At 41.6% G+C, this 18,699-nt stretch overlaps 1 protein-coding gene across 2 annotated transcripts; it reads right to left on the reverse strand.

The window, feature by feature from the left end:
- Window positions 1-12,972: 12,972 nt before the first annotated feature.
- On the reverse strand, window positions 12,973-16,299 carry LOC143590419 (malate dehydrogenase, cytoplasmic-like). Of its 2 annotated transcripts, XM_077070909.1 has the most exons (7): window positions 16,109-16,299; window positions 15,731-15,889; window positions 15,477-15,649; window positions 14,322-14,599; window positions 14,093-14,228; window positions 13,270-13,381; window positions 12,973-13,077 (listed from the first exon to the last, which is right to left on the reverse strand). In XM_077070909.1, exons 1-7 carry the CDS (start codon window positions 16,245-16,247, stop codon window positions 12,983-12,985), a joined length of 1,092 nt encoding a protein of 363 aa, XP_076927024.1. In that variant the 5' UTR covers window positions 16,248-16,299; the 3' UTR covers window positions 12,973-12,982. The 2 variants fall into 2 exon arrangements, with proteins under 2 accessions (XP_076927024.1, XP_076927023.1); XM_077070908.1 differs by lacking the exon at window positions 16,109-16,299 and having other exon boundaries at window positions 12,973-13,060; window positions 13,277-13,381; window positions 15,731-15,886.
- Between the last annotated feature and the right edge of the window lie 2,400 nt (window positions 16,300-18,699).

Raw genomic sequence — 18,699 nt, forward strand, 5'->3', positions numbered from 1 at the left:
GTAAGAAACAGAAGAAAGATGACACCCCTGTCGCTCATCCCCATGCTCAAACGAAGGGACCTGAGGAAACCCAGGTGTTTACCACCAAGGTTTCTTTAGCTTCCCTGCCTGTGAAAGTGGGCAGACCTCCTGTCCACTTGAGGTATGGTAGCGTGACCTCCTCCCTTCGCGCGGCTGAAGAGAGAAGCAGTGTCGCGCCTGCGAAAGGTATACTTTGCTTACCCATAATGGTTCAATTAGGGCGATTCTGATTGAATTATTATTAAATCTTTTCGCATTTGAATGTTTGCAGGACCGGCGACGGTAGCAGATCAGCCGCAGGCGCAACAAGGTGCTGAGTCTGCGCCTGGGGCTGCTTCGAAGTCCCCTGTTCTACCCTCAGAAAAGGGTAGAATGAACTTTATGGCGATGTTCGCATCGCAAACAGAATTGCGCGAAGGTATGTTTTGCGCCATTGTCTTCTGAATTTTTTGTTTTGATCAAATCATAACCCATTTTTTGTTGTTGATTTGTTCATAGGAGTTGTAGCTGGCGTACAAGCTGCTGGTGACACTCATGGCGCCGTTGCCGGTGCCGCTGGTTCTGCTCCTGCTCCTGCTAGTGCTGAGTCTCCCCTTATTGGGATTACAAAGGAGCAGGAAGCCGTATTGCGCTCCGAACTGGCGGCGTCGAGACCTCCCTCGCCTCCTCCTACGCGCAGCCCTCTCCGCGAGACTGGTTTGGAGCCCTCCAGGTCGCAGGAGAAGAGGCCGATTGAAGAAGATGAGGAGGATGAGGGAGCTCAAGCTGAAGACTCCTTCGGAGTCCGTGCCAGCCCTGCGATGCCACAAGACTTCGCAGCGCAGACTTCTGGTGATGCTGGCGCTGACTTTTCTGCTTCATCCCCGCAGGTATGTTTTAATTTGTTGCTCCGCTGCGCGTACTTCCATATAAGTATGTTTTTATGACTTAGAACATTTCTTGTGTTTTGCAGGAAGGTGACCACGTTTACCGCCCGAGATGGAATATTAACGAAGACAGTTCCTTCCAATCCATGGGTGTATGCGAGGACTTCTGGGCTCATGCCGTGCCTCCTACTGAAAGGAGGTATCAGGAGGGGCGCACCCGCGCTGACTTGCTCAACGATCACATTTTCGCTGGGTCGGCTTTCTTTGCTACCTCCCAAGAGCTTCATCGTGATTATATTAAAGTACGCGATGCTCTTGTGGAAGCCCAGCAAGAGGCTAAGGTGGCTGCCTGGAACCTTTCTGATGCTCGCGCACGAGCTGAGAAACTCCAGGCGGAGCTCAGCGAAAACCGAGCAAGTGCCAACACCGCCTTTATTAAGAGCGGGCATGAGCTCCAAGCTACGCGGGAGAAGCAGCAGGTGGCGGAGGCCGAAGTTGCCAAGTACGCGCGGTGAGTGCGTGACTTGGAACTGGCGGCGGAGGCGCGTGACCAAGCTATCGTCCAGAGTATCACTGAGAAATCATCACTGGAGAGTGAGGTTGCGCGCCTGAAGAAGGAGTTGGCGGCCGCGCAGGCCGATAGAGATGAGGCCTTGGCGACGGCAGCATCTAGCCAGGAAGCACTTGATGCTGCGCAGGCGGAGAAAGAAAAAATTTTGGCGGCAGCAGCGTCTGATAAAGAGGAGCTAAAAAAGACCAAGGAAACTGTTGAGTTATTAAACTCCCAGGTTCCTGCCCTCGAGACGTCTGTTGCTGGCCTCGCGCAGGATCGCCAATGGCTGGTGTCACAGGGCATGACTCGTTGCGCTTTGGCGATGAAATATTCTGGCGAGTTTCAGGCCCTTGTGATGGACTGCAATGCTGCCGCGCGCTTGGTGGGTCGAGCTGAAGGGTTTACGGATGGCTATGAATATGGCATGTTGAAGAAGAACCCATCCGAGTACCCTTACAAGAGCGACGCGGCCTGCGCGGACATGGCCGCGGTGGGGGAGAAGTATATGAATACTCCCATCCCCATCCTTGTGCAGGTACCTTGACCTTAATGAGTTTTTCTTGATTAATTTTCCAAGTGTTTTGTACTCAATACTTTTCTAATGATTTGCAGATAGCTGCGCTTGCTGACCAGCCCGACCTCAGCGCGCTAAAGAAGTTGCTCGATGAATGCGAGGGGGCTGGTGGCGATGATGGTGGCGCGGGGGATGTTGCCCCTGCCAGCGGCTCTGGCGCGGCGAAAGAATCTGCTCCTGACACCGTCGTGATAGAAGACTCCATTGAGGAGGAAGAACTTGACTATGGTCAGTTTGGAGATGAGGAGCGTGCCGCGCCAGATGCTGCGGGAGATGATGAGGGTGATGAAGTGGCTGACGTCGACGTGGAGACTTGAGAAGCCCTTCATCTTTCTAATTTTTTTTTTTTTTGTTTTTTGTTATACTTGTAATTTGTAACTCATCACACTTGTAAATTTCAATGCTATGGAATGAAATTTGTTTTCCCTTTTTCACATCTTGCGCATTTCCATTCATCTCTTCATGTTTGCTTGTATAGATATAAGATATGCTTGCACGTTAAAATAAGAACAAGGTTGTAAGGAAATTATTTACTTAACCATAGTCCTATTTTGTAAGTGGTTTCGCAGTATCTTGTTTATGCTGACACGCGCGATGACTTGTCACTATTCCTTTTTTGCGCGTCGTTGTCGCGCGTTTTTTATATGGAATTATGAGTTTTAGCCATTACATGTCAGCATGTGTTACTCAGATATCCACTATGATTCCGCGCGCGACCTCGACCTGAGACCTTTACAACTATGATTTGGCATGTACTTTGCCTTAGTTGTGTTTAGGGATTTTTATGATCAGGCTGCGCGGGATGTAAGATGGATGTTTGTGAGTGTTTTGAGCTAAGGCTCTTTGTTTTGAGCTAAGGCCCTGACGTTTTTAGAGTTAAGACTCGTTAACGTGTTTGAGCTAAGGCTCGTAGGTTTGGGCTAAGGCCCTGACGTTTAGAGTTAAGACTCGTTAACGCGTTTGAGCTAAGGCTCGCGCATGTATGTTTTACTTCGTTTTATTTTGTTTTGAAGTCAATATAGTGTTGTCATATTGCTCCAAATTAATAAAGGAAGTGTGAAACATGTATGCAAAGGTAATAGAACAAATATTGAAAGATAGCGCGAATCATCATTCATGATGGCTTAAAAGCCTTGATTACATATTTGAATTTTTACATGAAGCATTTTCTAAGCTGTGCTGCGTTCCACGCGCGCGGTATTTTTTTTCCATTCAAATCTTTTAAAGTGTACGCGCCTTTCCCCAATTCTTCTGAGATTTGATAAGGTCCTTCCCAATTGGGGGACATTTTTCCTGGGGGTATTGCGCGGCTAGCTTCATTGTTTCGAAGGACAAAATCATTTTTCTTGAAGTGGCATTCTTTAACGCGCTGATTATAATATTTTTCCAGCTTTTTCTTGTATTTGGCTTCATTGATGATAGCCGCTTCTCTGCGCCCTTCAAGCAAGTTGAGGTCCAATCTTCTTTCGCGCTCGTTATCAGTCTTGCTCATCATGAGTACCCTATGGGATAGGCATCCAATTTCTGCTGGGATCATAGCCTCTGTCCCATAGGTTAGGCTGAACGGGGATTCGCCATTGCTAGTTTTGCTTAATGTCCTGTGCGCCCACAGGACATTAGGTAACTCTTCGACCCAAGAATGGGATTCTCCCTCCAACCTTTTCTTCAGCCCATTTAACAAACTTTGATTTGCGCGCTCCACTTGGCCATTCCCCTGAGGGTGGTAGACCGAAGTGAAGATTTGGTTGATGTGCAATTCTTTGAGCCAGCTGGATATCTTCCTGTCAGTGAATTGTTTGCCATTGTCGCTCACAATTTCCATAGGAAGGCCAAAACGGCAAATGATGTGGCTCCAGATAAATTGCTTCATCGCCTCAGCTGTGATTTTTGCTAATGGCTTGGCCTCAACCCATTTTGTAAAATAGTCTACCGCCACTACCAAAAATTTCACTCGCCCTTGCGCTTGCGGCAGGGGCCCCACAATATCAATGGCCCATTTGTGGAAAGGCCATGCGGAGGTCACTGGAATCAAGTTGTTCTTTGGCCGCATGGTGTTTGGCGCGTAGCTCTGACATGCCTTGCATTTTTGGATTTCTTTTAGCGCATCCAAGTACATGCCTGGCCAATAGTAGCCTGAGCTCATTGCCTTGGCAACCACCATGCGTGGGCCAGCGTGTATTCCGCAGATTCCTTCGTGAATCTCCCTAATCACATAGCTTGCTTCTTCAGCATCCAGGCATTTCATGAGCGGTCCAAGATAAGAGCGTCGATATAATGTACCATCAAGTAGTTCATAGTTCTGCGCCTTGTGTCTTATCTTTCTCGCCTGTGCGCGATCGTCCGGTAACTTCCCCTCCTTCAGGAATTCCATTATTGGAGTTATCCAGGATGAAGGGGTTGTATGAATTACAAGGACAGATTGCGTTTGCACTGACGGGTTGCTCATCACTTCCACCCTGACATCTTTGCCAAAGTGATCAAAATTAGTTGATGCCATCTTACTCAACGCGTCAGCGGACTTGTTTTCGCTGCGCGAGATGTGTATGATTTTGAAGAAGTCAAACTGCTCAACGAGCTTTTTTGTCTGCTCTAGATATAGAGGCATGGTGTTCTCCTTGGCATCATAAAGGCCATTGACCTGTGCAGCTACCAAGTAAGAATCAACATGGGCCTCTAGCCTTTTAACTCCAAACTTGCGCGCAATGCGCAGACCAGCCAGCAGGGCTTCATACTCAGCCTCATTATTAGTACTCTTGAAGTCCAACCTAATAGCATAAGTATATTCATGATTATCAGGGTCCACCAGTTTGAGGCCTGCGCCGGACCCTTCGCTGTTGGAGGCTCCATCAGTGAATAGCCTCCAAACATCTTCTTCATCATTTGCTCGCGGAGGGTCTACCTCGCGCTGAGCTTCTTCAATCTTTCCCTCTGGGATTTCCGTGATGAAATCCGCTAAAACTTGACCCTTTATTGCTGGACGGGGCTTATAGGTGATCGTGTGTTCACCTAATTCCAGCGCCCACTTTGTCAGCCATCCGGAGAGCGCGGGGCGTCGCAAGACTTGCTGGATGTTGTAACCTGTCAGAACTTCAATAGGATGACCATTGAAGTATCTATGAAGCTTGCGCGACGCGTGTGTTAGTGACAAAACTAACTTTTCCATGATGGAATAGCGCGTCTCAGGGTCTGTCAGCACCCGACTCACATAGTATATTGGCGTTTGTATCCCCTTGCGATCCACCAATAATACTGCGCCGATGGCGCGGTCTCCAGCTGACAAGTACAATGTAAGGGTTTCGCCAGGAAGTGGAGCTGTGAGCGCGGGCAGCTTTATGAGACATTCTTTTATCTCACTGAAAGCTTGCTCAGCCTCAGGCGTCCACTTGAATTGGCTCTTCTTCAAGCAGTTCCTCAAAGTGTTAACGAATGGAGTAGATTTGCTGGCGTGGTTCGCTAGGAACCTGTTGATTGACACCAACCTACCATTCAGCTTCTGAACCTCTTTCATGGTGGATGGTGAAGGCATGTCAAGGATGGCTTCCACCTTTTCAGGGTTCACCTTGAAACCATCCTTAGTGACCATTACACCAAGAAATTTCCCCTCTTCCGCGCCGAAAGTACATTTGCTCGGGTTGAGCTTCATGTTGACTTCCGTTAAGCGCTGAAGAGTTTCCTCGATGTCTTTGAGCATTTGTCTCTCCTCCCTGCTCTTGATCACCAAATCATCAACGTAGACTTCTAGATTTCTTCCGATTTGTTCACTGAAAACCGAATCCATAAGTCTCTGATAAGTGGCGCCCGCATTCTTTAAACCAAAGGGCATTTTTGTGTAACAAAAAACACCCTTGTCGGTTCTGAAGGCAGTCTTGTCTTCGTCTTGTGGTGCCATTTGAATCTGGTGATAGCCTTTGTAGGCATCCAGGAAACATTTGAGCTTGAATGGCGCCACGGAGTCCACCTTTGCGTCGATGTTTGGGAGGGGGTAACAGTCTTTCGGACATGCTTTGTTGAGGTCCTTGAAGTCAATACACATCCTCCATGACCCGTTGCTTTTCTTTACCATCACAGGATTGGCTACCCACGTCTGGTATCGGATCGGGCGGATTATGTTTGCGCGCAACAGGTCCTCAACTTGCTCATTCATGGCCTTCGCCTTTTCATCCCCCATGATTCTCTTTTTCTGAGCAATTGGCTCCACCGACTTGAACGTGTTAAGAGAATGTTGCGCCAAGTCTCGCGGGACCCCAGTCATATCGGAGTGTTGCCACGCGAAGACCGACGTGTATTTTGTGAGCAACCTTTTCATTCTCAATCTCGTTTCGTCTGAAATGGTAGCGCCAAATGTGACCGTTTGCTCTGGGAATTTTGGGTTTAAAATCCACTTCTCTGGCGCATTGTCCGCCATTGGAAGTTTCATTCTCCCTTCCCGCGGCGTACTTGTCACTGCGCACAAATGATCGCGGTAAACAAATGTTACGCCTGTTGGTGTAGGGAACCCCAATGCGCCGTGCGCTGGCGACGGTATAGCATTAAATTGGGCAATCGTTCCCCTACCCAGGATCATATTGTGGCATGACGTGGTGGGCAAGACCAAGAAGTTGACAACTTCGGCTCGCTTGTGCTCATCATCCCCCATAGTTAGTTCAAACTGAATTTGACCTAGGGGATGGATGATTTCATTTGAAACACCACAGATTGGTGCGTTCACCATCTCGAGCCGCGCTTGGTCTGCCAGGTCTAACTTTCTGAAACATTGCTCATACATAATGTCATATTCGCTTCCAGTGTCCACCAGGACCTTTGACACTTCGTAATGAGCAATGTGTGTGGTGATGACGAGAGGGCTGCTGATTGAAGGGCCTCCCCTGATTCTTGGGAAGATAACTTGCTGCTCGCGCCAATCTCCGTGGATTTGCGCGCTTCTCTTTTTTGACGTCTGCCCTTGTCGTCCCCCCTCAGCCACACAGATTCTTTTGTATTTCTTGCTGGCAGAGGCTCCTTCCGGTTGCTCATCTTCTATTCTTGGGTTTTTCACCAAGTGAGCCAGCCTGCCTGATTTTACATCCTTCTCGATCACATCCTTTAAATGATGGCATGCGTCGGTGTTGTGGCCCGGGGACCTGTGAAATTCACAATATTTGCCACTGTTTTGAGGTCCCTTGTAGTGTAGTTGCTTGGGGGGCTTGAATTGGACATTCTCAGTACTTAACACCTGTGAAGGTGTTTTAGTGAGGGGAGTCCATATTCTTGGCAGAGGTCTGCTAGGATCTCTGCCGCCCTCCCTCTTGTCACCCTCCCCGCGATTACGAACATCTTTTTGGGGCTGGGGTGAGCTTGGTTGCGTTTGCTTTTCTGCGGAAGAAAAACTTGCTGGTTGCAACCTGGACCATACAGAGTTCTGTTTGGCCCTCTTCTCTTTGCTGCGCGGTGATTCAGCCTGATGCGCTCTTTCTCTTGCCCTATCTTGGGCAATCTGTTTTTCATTTCTCGCGAAGACTCGCGATGCTTCCATTAGTTTTGCCCAAGTGGTGGGCATACCATCTCTGCTTACGAGAGCTCGGCGGAGTTGATCACTGCGTGCGCCTTGTATAAAAGCCACGCGCAGGAGTTGCTCAGTTATACCCCCGATTGCCAGAGACTCCTGATTGAAACGAGTGATGTAGTCCTCAATCGTTTCATCATTCCTGCGCACGCAATGCATGATGTCATCAGGATCGCGCGTGTGTCTGCGCTGCTGTACGAAGTGGGCTTGGAACTTTTCCAATAGTTCCTCGAACCCATCAATTTGCCCAGTCGGCAAGCTCTCGAACCAGACACGCGCCGCGCCCGTAAGGCAGCGGGCAAACATGTGACACCATGTTGGCATCGTCCAGCTCTCTAGGTTTCCCGTGTTATAGAAACCTTGCAAAAAGTCATCTGGATCTGTTGTGCCATCATATTTGCCCAGACCACTTGGCATCTTGGTCTTGTGCTGGATGGGGGCCTTAGCGATGCGCTCAGTAAATTTTGAGTGCTTCACTAAGATGGCTGGCCTGTACGGCGTGGTTACGTCCACTTGCCCCCTCACTGGCGGGCTGTACGGCATGTGCATATCCAGATCTGCTCTGGCTCCAGGCGCCATGTTCACAGGCGCGCGGAGTTGTGAGCCTCCTGCATGAGTATCTCGCGTCTTCCTCATGCTATGCACTTCGTCATCACTGAACTCAGTGTGTGCAGTGTGAACAGAATGTCCGTCTTCCGGCGCGCGCGGCCTTTTTGTAGTCTGCTTATCAAATGCTTGCCTTTGTGTTTGGTCGGCTGGCTTTTTCTGTTTGACCATTTCATTGTACTTTTCCATTAGACGACGCTGCTCGTTTATGAGCCATTCATTCGGATCATTTGTTTCTTCTTCTGGACCCATTGGTCCTTTCAGTTTCGCGCCGGCAAGATTTTGTAACGTGAGATCGTCTGGAGGAGGTTCAGTCTGGCCGTGAGGGGTTGTGATGAAGGGACGGTTACTGGTGGTGCGCGTAGAATCACGCGGCACCCTCAGAAACTGTTGTCCCTCATTGACACCCTCACGTTCAATATCCTCCAGAGCTTGATCAGCGTTACGAACGCCAGAAACCATGGTGATTGATTTTTTTTATGTAGATCTGACGAGATCTGATTGCCGTTTGTAACAGTGGATGGCGCCAATGAAGAAACGTGGATCTACTCACTGGTAGCAGATCTACTTTCCTCGGGTTTTGATTGTACTATTTCACCGATGGTTCTTCTGGATCTGTGTTCTTCCACCTACAAAATAAACAACGCCGTTAACTTACCCCTCAGAAAGGGACAGAGGGGTCCTCTTTGGGGTAACCCTCCGGCGTGAGAATAAGTATATGTAGGAGAAGATAATAATGTGAGAGTAAGGGAATCTGGAGAGTATTGCTTAATAGTTGAATACTGTATGATTGTGTGACTGTGTTTTTGTATATCTTTCCTTGTGGAGTTGATGCTGTATTTATAGTGCTAGGGTTTCCACTGATTGAGCTGGGACCAAATTAGGGTTTTGTTGGCCTCCTCCAATCGATTTGCGCCACGTGTCCTTGGAGACACCTGGTGCTTTTTCATTGGTTATAATCACGTGGTAACCCATGAGTCATGCTGAGCTGTCCACCTTTCATTTAGCAGCTGTCAACAACAGCATATCCTTATTCCTTAAAAAGATGCCTTCTGGAAGGTTGTCTGACGTGCACAATCAAGGTTGCCCTAATCCTGATTTGGATAAGGACGAGGTTGATTATGTGCATGTGTGATATGCGCCCATCCTGAGGATGCGCGAGGTCTTCTCTTTATTCTCACGCGCAGATATTTCATGCGCAGATGTGATACGCACAAGCATGTAATACACGTCACGCGCGGATGCCCCACGCGCAGCTGCGCCATGCGCAGCTGTGATATGGGTGGGCATGTATGATGCGCGAGTATGTGATATGCGCCGCGCGCGGATGCGCGACGCACGATGTGATATGCATAAGCATATATGATGCGTGAGCATGTGATACGCGCGAGCATATGTGATGCGTGAGCATATGTGATGCTTGAGCATATGTGATATGTGCAAGCATGTGATGCTTGAGCATATGCGATATGCGCTGTGCGCATAAGTTTTGGCTTTGTGCCTTGATAATATCTTTGATTTCTAATGTCTTGTATATATCTTGTGGGTTGACCTGCCCCGCTCGATGTTGAGGCGGGTACATACCTCTTCAACATGTTTTATTTGATGATTGAGATATTGTTAAAATATTACAATTATTTTCATTTAATTCCTTGATTATTGTCTTTCCTTTCATATCTTTTCTAATAATTATTTTTCTTTTATGAGGTACTTTCCTTTTATTCTGAAGTCAAACAAGTGAGCTGGAGGGCCACCTTATCATCTACTAAGAAAAGTGCATTGCAAGAGTATTCTCCATTCTTTTCTTCTATTGTGAAGCATTCGACTCTGTTGATGCTATATGTTTGCTATACAATAACATCAAGACTGAGGCATCTTCACACAATCTGTGTGGACACAAGAGTGGTTTATATATATCACTGTTGAAGACCATTATCATTGAAGTTATTTTGTAATTGCTGCTTATTTTCTAGGGTTCTTATTGACCCTTTTATCTTGTAATCAGAAACCGTGTGTATAGAGGTAGGGTACCAAAAAGACCCAAATACTCTTAAGTACCACCCGCGGGTCACAGAGGAACCTCCAATAGACCACCCGTGGGACATACGGATCACCCGCATATCACGGTAGAGGAAGAACGTCCTCGTACCACGCGCGGAAGCATCCTTGCACCCTCGAAAGTCGTCCGCAGGATAAGATATCAATCCGCCCAAACAACCGAGAGGAAATGCCAGTGGGACAGCTGTCACCAACCAATTACCATCTAGAAGGATATCCACGATTGTTACTTGAGGAACACGTGACTTACCGGCCAATGAATAAAGGACACCTGGCCAGGTTGTTATAACCGTGCACATGGCCAGGGTGCGACCTATCCTATCATTGGGCGACACGTGTCCAGGTTGTTATACCCATGCACATGGGACGTATAGCTCAACCTGTCATAAAAGGACACGCGTCCAGACGGTTATTGAAGATCTTCTAGAAGAGGACAGCTGGCCCAATCACCTTCTTACGTCCTTCGGCAATAAATACATTGTCAAACGGTATGAGGTATTCATTCACTCACTTGCATTCTGACTACACTTAGTCTGTTTACTTCAGTACTTTCTCCATTTACGAACATTACTGATTCTCACGCCGGAGGGTGGTTACAGGAATACCCCCCCCCCCTCTTGTCCTTCTTGTAACGAGACTCACGGTGTCTGTTTTGCAGGTTCCGGTCATTGGACTTTGGGAAGTTACACTCATACCTTAGTCATAATTATCGTACTTTACCCTGTTGACTCATTGGATCCAGGACCCATACCCGGAGATCGGATCCGTGTTTCTTCAGTGTGGTTAATCCATAAAACTTTACAGATATCTTGTTCTAAAATGTCATTACCTAGCACAATATAGTATTCACTAGTGTTTATGCTAGGATCTGCACTAATATAGCATCTATCTTTATTGCTCCTATATTTCTATTTTTACGAGTGTTCGTGAAATTTTATACAATTCTATAGTAATAAAAATTGAGATAGGTGTCGAAAGAATATGGTATATGCAAATAGGTGGTACGTATCACACATTATATGACATGTTTTTTTTTTAACTTTGGTTTGATTCAAGCTTTTAACAAGTTATTTTTGAGTAGCTCATATACAATCAGCAGTCCGACTCATTTACGACTTTACGCCATAATCAGATGGCTTCAACGGTAACATGAACGAGAGAAACGTATATCAACTTATAATACAGATACGCCCTATTGTATATATGTTTCAATATATTAGACTAATCGTTCGTTGTCGTCTAAAAAGGAACATATTATCTAATGAAATGTATATATTATATTCGATTATGATAACGTCTTTTTCATTATAGGAAATGGATCCCATTTCCCTGCTTTTAAATTAAAATATGTTAAAAGTTGAATTTTGGGACTTGGTTATGACGCATACAGTCATGTCATTTATTTTCACATGCACATCACATAGTTTATGATAATATGGCCGTGTAATTAAATCTTGATTACATGTTTTACTAGAGAGGCAGGATGACTTATGTGAGAATGACATAACTTATCACAATATATATAGTCTTTACTATTGTTTTCACTTTTCGCAAGGATCTGAACTGATATGGCATTTATCTTTCGTGCTTGTCTATATATGCTTTAACGAGTATGTGATTGTGATTTAATTTTGCAGATACACAATTAATAAAATATGGCGTTGGATTAAATACTTTTACCCGTGTTGCATATATCTTATTGTTAAGATCCCTAGTGTTGCATTTTTCTGTAGATGGGAAAAAATGATCTGGTAAGTATCCATGCATGTTTAACTTTTACCGTCTTGATGGTTTGAGAGTTTGGGTTTATATATATACAATATACATATAAGCCTTTTTCCATACCCTTAGCCTTAGTCACGCTGTCTTGTGATATTTGCATGTATCTCCCATGCACCCACTGATCGATGATGATAGTTTTGATTTTCAATCACACGTAAGATACTAAAAGCATCACAACTTACCATTGAATGCTTTTGATGAAATATATATGATCTCATACACTTGAGTGTTTTGAGTGAATCCTTTTATAATATGACAAGTCATATATCTCTCCAAATATATATTCATATTTACATCTTCAGTTTTTGTGCTTAAATGTTCTCATATAATCTTTGACTTCGTTACAATACATTAATACTTCCCAATATCTTTATGTATCGGATCTTCACGTGTATTCATGAAAGATTATATTTTGAATTAAGAGTCAATTAAAAAAGTAGTCTTGTTATCAATTTAGAGTTTGCTCAAGTACAAACAAAATCACGATTTGATGAACGTGATAATTGATAACTAAGCCTTAACTAAACCATTATAAAAGCGAAAATCGGGCCGTCAGTTAGAGATGACACGCATAATACAATTATCAAACATAAAAATGACTCGTTTAACAATTGACTTTGGTGGTTTGAGCATGACAGTTATAAGTTTTATGTACCGAGAAGGAGAAATGATGTACTCTAGCGTCTTAATTTTAATTATTTTTAAAAAAGTATAAAATTGCATAGCCCACTTTTTTACTAACACATGTCTGAACAGGTGCCCATTACGACGACACTAGAGAAGAGGGTCCTAAATAAGCCAAATCATGACCATGACTTGCCAAAGACCAAATTCATGTAGTACTTAGTTATTTACCTATGGACTTTCATGTATTCACAAATTTTTCCTAGTGGTTATGAATAAATAAAGCGAGAAATGAAGGACACAACAGTTAACTCATAACTGCAGCAATGGAAATTATATACATGATTACATGAAAGTCAGTGTAGGCAAGAGTAGGCGACGGTTTTCTCCTCAACAAGTGCTCTTTCTACGGCATCCATCTTCTCCTTTGCAAACTCATCAATCTTTAGCCCTACACCATTATAAAATTTTCAAATTTCTAACGGGTCAAACAGGTACATGTTCCGAAACGGGTTGAATCAGTTGTGTGGGTTAAAAGTCAAGTCACCCTATATATATATATATATATTGCATAAAACCTACTTACTAAATTGTTTTACTTCATATATTAGATCTATCATTATATTTATTATGTTAAACATACCTTGAACAATCGACCATTCGCCTTTCTCACAAATGACTGGAAAAGAATAAATCAAGCCCGGTTGGATGCCATAAGACCCATCAGAATGAACTCCCATTGACACCCATGTTCCCTGGCTCCCGAAAGTGGAAAAATGAGATTAAGGAAATGATGTATATATATATAGGGGGTTCGTTTCAGTACTATGTTGTAAACTGCAAGAACTGCATGATGCATTTGTAGCTATTGCTTTAAATGTGATACGCCGTACAATTATGTAACCGTCTTTGTTTCACTCTATCACTACTTCTGATTATCTTTTATTGACTATGTACAAATGTATCATGTCATTCTTACGTTTCTCAACATATATTTTGTTCTAAGACGGACGTGCACTACACACACATATAAAGGTGAGTTTCATTATCACTAAACTCTCATTGTTACGAGAACAAACCTAAATCATTTAACTTTTTATCAATCAATCATATTAAATAAACAAAACAAAACAAAGCAAAACTCTTCTACCATACAAATTTGTATGCTATATACATAAAAGACCATTAAACTAATTTGTTCATATGTTATACTAAATTTTTAGCGTTAACTTACATATGTGTAGGTTCTATAAATAAATGAATTGTGTGTGTATGTGTGTATAATTTTATGAGAGATGAATAAACATCGAATTTTAACCATTTTCTTATATCTTAAAATGCTTTATTTTGTTCCTCTAGTTCTCATAAAAATACCGTGTTACGCCTAGAACCCCCCCCCCCCCCAACCCAAAAAAAATCATAAAACAAAAACAAAACAGAACACACAAACACACACAAGATCGGACCTTTGGTGTACCGAGAATCCAATCACGCATATGATCACACGCAGCGCTTGCAGTAGAAAACGAGCTAGACAACCTCCGAGCTTTAATTATAGCCTCACCTCTGTGTTGCACATTTGTGATGAACTCAGTATTCAACCTGAAACATATTCATCATCATTAACAACACTCTAAACTTAAAAACATACTTAAGATTTTGTATTCAAGGAAAATAAATAAAATGAAGAGCTACCATTGATAATCAGAAATAAGTTCTCTCACTGGTTTATGTCCCGCCCCCATATCAACAGTAGCATGATTAGCGTCTGGATATAAATTTGACGAGTGATTCCCCCAAATTATAACATTTCTTACGTCACCAACATGCACATTAAGAGCCTCAGATATCTGGTTTAATGCACGGTTATGATCGAGTCTAGTGAGGGATGTGATGTTCTCATCCGGGATCAAAGGTGCAAATTTTTTTAAGATTAATGCATTTGTATTTGCTGGATGAGCTACCACAAGCACCTGTGTAATTCATTTGATTCTGCATATTTTAGTTTAAACAAGCACGTACTTATTTCCTCTCAAAAGGTGGCGGTTACGAGCCGTTTACTTATGAATGTGTCACTACACAATTTGGGCTATGTTTTATCTCTATCATGCCACACGAGTAATACAAAAAATTACCTAAAAAGTATTTGGGGGGGCATAAAACCATATTAACTGAGCGTACTGAAAAAACTGACATAAACAAACTCAACCCAAAACGACAGTTTAGTTTTATGTTTTTCTTCAGAACCTGAATTTCTGGTTTGGTTTCGGTTTTGTATGTAGCAAAAAAATTGAACCAAATCTTTAAAAACCAAAATAACTCAACTTTTGTTATTGAATTAATAGATTATAATTTTTCTATTTGAATATCAAGTGATTTATAAAAAATAAAATATGGTGTCGTATGAAAAATTTAGGCCCAAACGGGTAATAGTCAATAACTTAACAAAAGTTTAAGACTCAAAGTTTCATGTTCAAATTCAGTATTTTGGGCCTATTTTTCCGGCCCAAATATTTCAAGGCCAGCCAACTTAAACCGAGAAATCAAAACTAAACAAAACTCACTGTTAAAAAAACCCAAAAATCGAGTTTCCAGTCTTTGATTAGGTTTAAGCCCAAAACCAACCCATGCACAACCGTAGCAAAAGGTTTCCTTAGTAAATTTTATGGGTAAAAAACCTTCTATCCAGTTTGATCTAAAGACACTTATTGTTGAATCATTTTATGACTTTGGTAATCATATTTTTTCAATCAAATTGTGTCATTCAAGCTCCAAATATTACTCGTTTTGATCCACCTTCCAACCCGTCCATATTACCATCAACAAGTTAACCAAACAATAGACACAAACCTTGCAGTTTGGATCAGCATGTTGCTCCAAAGCCGAAGCTTGAGCCTTGTATATACCAACATTCTTAAATATTAGATCTTTGTTGTCCCCTTTCCTATGAGGGAATCCACCTAGCATGATTGCAATGTCAACACCTTGACACGCTTCAATAACATCGGTTGTCGCAATAACGCCTACATTAGATCCAAATGAAAACTTTATATATACAAACAATTGTACATGAATATCACAATCAATGTGTCTTGAAAACTAACCTTTAAGAAGAGGGAATGCTCCATCCAATAATTCCATTTTTACCCCTTTCAAGATTTCTGCAGCAGGCTCAATATCAAGCATGTGTATAATTACCGGTTGATTTGAACCCAACATTTGCCCTCCGGCTATCATCGGTATTAGAGCATACCCAATTTGACCTGTTAATCATTCAAATGTGTTATCTAAAGGATCAAGAAACATATGATGACTTAGAGAGTAGACACTACTACTAGTCAATATTTTGCTTCCTTTTTTTTTCAGAAAGCCGTGAAATTGTAATAAAAAACCGAAATTTGGGTTTGAGCCTAAACTGACCCATGCACCCCCTACTGGAATCGACAATTTTATAAAATAAAATCAAGGAGATGCATGCATGCCTGCGGCTCCTGTGACGAGCACAATAAGAGGATCTTTTTCGACATCGACAAAGCTCCATATGTATCGAAACATCTTTCGTGACGTATACAAACAAACCAAAACAACCACGACTTTCTGAACCAACTCCAAAGGCTCCATTTGATTAGTTAAAACAATCAACACACAATGCAATAAGCAATCCGTTTTACGGAACCAAGCTCTCAGTGAGACAATTTATCAAAAACTGGTGGGCAGGGTGGTAAAGAAAACCGAAAACCCTGATTGAGGGATACCAAAGCATAACCCATAAGCCATGCAACATGATTAATGGAAACGGACGTAACTTCATTGTAGAGGAAAGTATAATTAATTAAGATGATCATGAGCATTTGGTAACGTGATAACCGGAATTGGATTCATGATCATGATTCTGAAAATCGAAATCCTAACCCGTATTTTTAACTAGTATTTTTATTTGTGTCAGAAACATATATCCTAACCCGTATACATTTACATTTGTGTACGTAATCTAAACATTACTAGTTTAGCCAATTTATCTAAACATGTTAAGCATGTTGATGGGTAATAATCAAGATGTTAATGTGTTAAACGGGTTGATGGTTGTAAAAAATGACTTAAACGGGTTAGTGAGTTGACCTAATAAATAATATGTTTATTAAATAGTATTAACCAGAAACGAGAAGAGATTAGGAACGTAGAAATGATGGGTACGTCCTTGTAATCTAAAAAAAAAAATACTGTTTTCTTATGTTGGGCCTAAGTAAAAGATTTCTTTGAAATAACATATTTTATGCTGGGCCAAAGTTATATATTTCCCCAAAAGAACATAACAAAAAAATAAAAATAATACTCCTTATATCATTAGAAGTTTATAACTATTTCACTGTAAAATTAATTATAAGAAATTTTAAGAAATAAATTTACAAGACACACATTTTTCCTACTTTTCTTAGGCTTTTCATTTGAAATCTTATTTATTTATTGAACTACCATGTTATATTGTCTATATATTTATAATATAAGGTGTGTGTAAATATGTAAGTATTTAAATATTATGTATTCAGGGCCGTCCCCGATAAGTAAAATATCAATTCGATAACTTATATATAAAACTAAGGGTGAGCAGAAAACCGAAGTAACTGAACCGAATAACCGGAAAAACCAAACCGAAGCATTAACCAACGGTTATTTTTTTTGTTTTTTGAAAAAACAGTTTATGTTCGGTTAACCATTTAAAAAAACCGAAAAAAATCGAATAGAACCAATTAATTAAACCTATGTTTTCAAACTGTAGCATAGTTCAGCATTATCTTATGAGAACAAAGAATGTTAGAAATTACCTTATTCAACTCAATTTACCCCATCAAAATATTTTTCAGTGTCCTAAAATAATACTTTCATATCTTTACATATTTATCTTTTTACTCAAAATGCAATAGTATGTAGTTTGCTTGATCACTCCAAGATCAAGATGCTACAAATTACATTAACAAAAACAAATACAACAATTATAAGAGTTATATATATTAAGAAAAAGTCATTTGTAGTGTAAAACTAAAACACCGTATTCATGAACAAATAAGTTTTTAAAATCAAACCATCAAACATTCAAAACAACATAGCGAAACATGTATCAAATAAGTTTTATATCGAGTCTAGACATATAAATAAAATAATGAACATGTAAATAATAATAATAAAATGGCATTTTCTAGTTTTGTGTTGGGTGTTTAAAATATTAGGCCCAATCACGTGTAATTAACGATTTAACAGAAACTGAAACAAAACCCTAACAATAACACCACCGGACGGAAGCAGCCGCGACACCTCAGGTATCATAAAGCTTAAAAGTCACTAGTATTACATTACTGTGTTGTTTATTTGAATACTGTCTGCATTATAACCTGTCATCAGCTATTTGTTTATAGGTATTATTTTAATCTACAGTTTTTTTAAAAAAAAATTATAAAAGTGAAGTCAAATAGTTGAATGAGATCAAGTAGTGTTATCAGATATCTTTTTTTTTTTTATAATTCATATACAAGTACCTACATATATAGGATCCTTCGATCTAATTCATAGGGCAACTACCGGATGTGAAACTAATACATAGATACACCGCTTAGGTTGAAGTTAGGACCTCGGATTATCGTTAAATCTTCCAAAACTGAATCAGAAAAGGAAATAGGTTTATTCATAAACGGAGATAAAACAAAGGAATGCTTCAATGGTGGGAGATTAGCCATATGACTTGGATGTTGTCACACAACACTATTTGCAATCTTTGATCCATATAACTTGTAACTTACGTGGTTCGATGGGTCAACTATGAATTTCGTTTTGGATGTGAACTCCTTGATTTCGAAACATGTACAACCGCTCTATGGAACATCAAACCGGAATTGAAAAGCCACTTTGAATTTGTAAAGCCGCTGGCATTTCATGAAATTCAACTGAAAGGTCCCTCCAGTTTCAGTTTCTCATTACGTATTCAAGCCTATATTAGGCTTCCCTCCATTCCAAATTTCTATTCAGTTATCCATTCTTGAATCCATATTATTTTTCCGATTTCCATTCTAAATTTCTATTC

The sequence above is a fragment of the Bidens hawaiensis genome, unplaced genomic scaffold, assembly GCF_021521415.1.
Source record: "Bidens hawaiensis isolate Kalapana, Puna unplaced genomic scaffold, B.hawaiensis_p1.1 tig00038548_1, whole genome shotgun sequence".
Classification (NCBI taxonomy): domain Eukaryota; kingdom Viridiplantae; phylum Streptophyta; class Magnoliopsida; order Asterales; family Asteraceae; genus Bidens; species Bidens hawaiensis.

Excerpts from the sequence above, each read along its gene's own strand:
- LOC143590419 (XM_077070909.1), bottom strand. The coding sequence starts at position 16,247 with ATGGAGCCTTTGGAGTTGGTTCAGAAAGTCGTGGTTGTTTTGGTTTGT. Across the intron at positions 13,382-14,092 it reads GGATTCTCGGTACACCAAAG|GGAACATGGGTGTCAATGGG; the intron begins GTCCGATCTTGT and ends TTCGGGAGCCAG. Across the intron at positions 13,078-13,269 it reads CGAATGGTCGATTGTTCAAG|GGCTAAAGATTGATGAGTTT; the intron begins GTATGTTTAACA and ends ATAATGGTGTAG.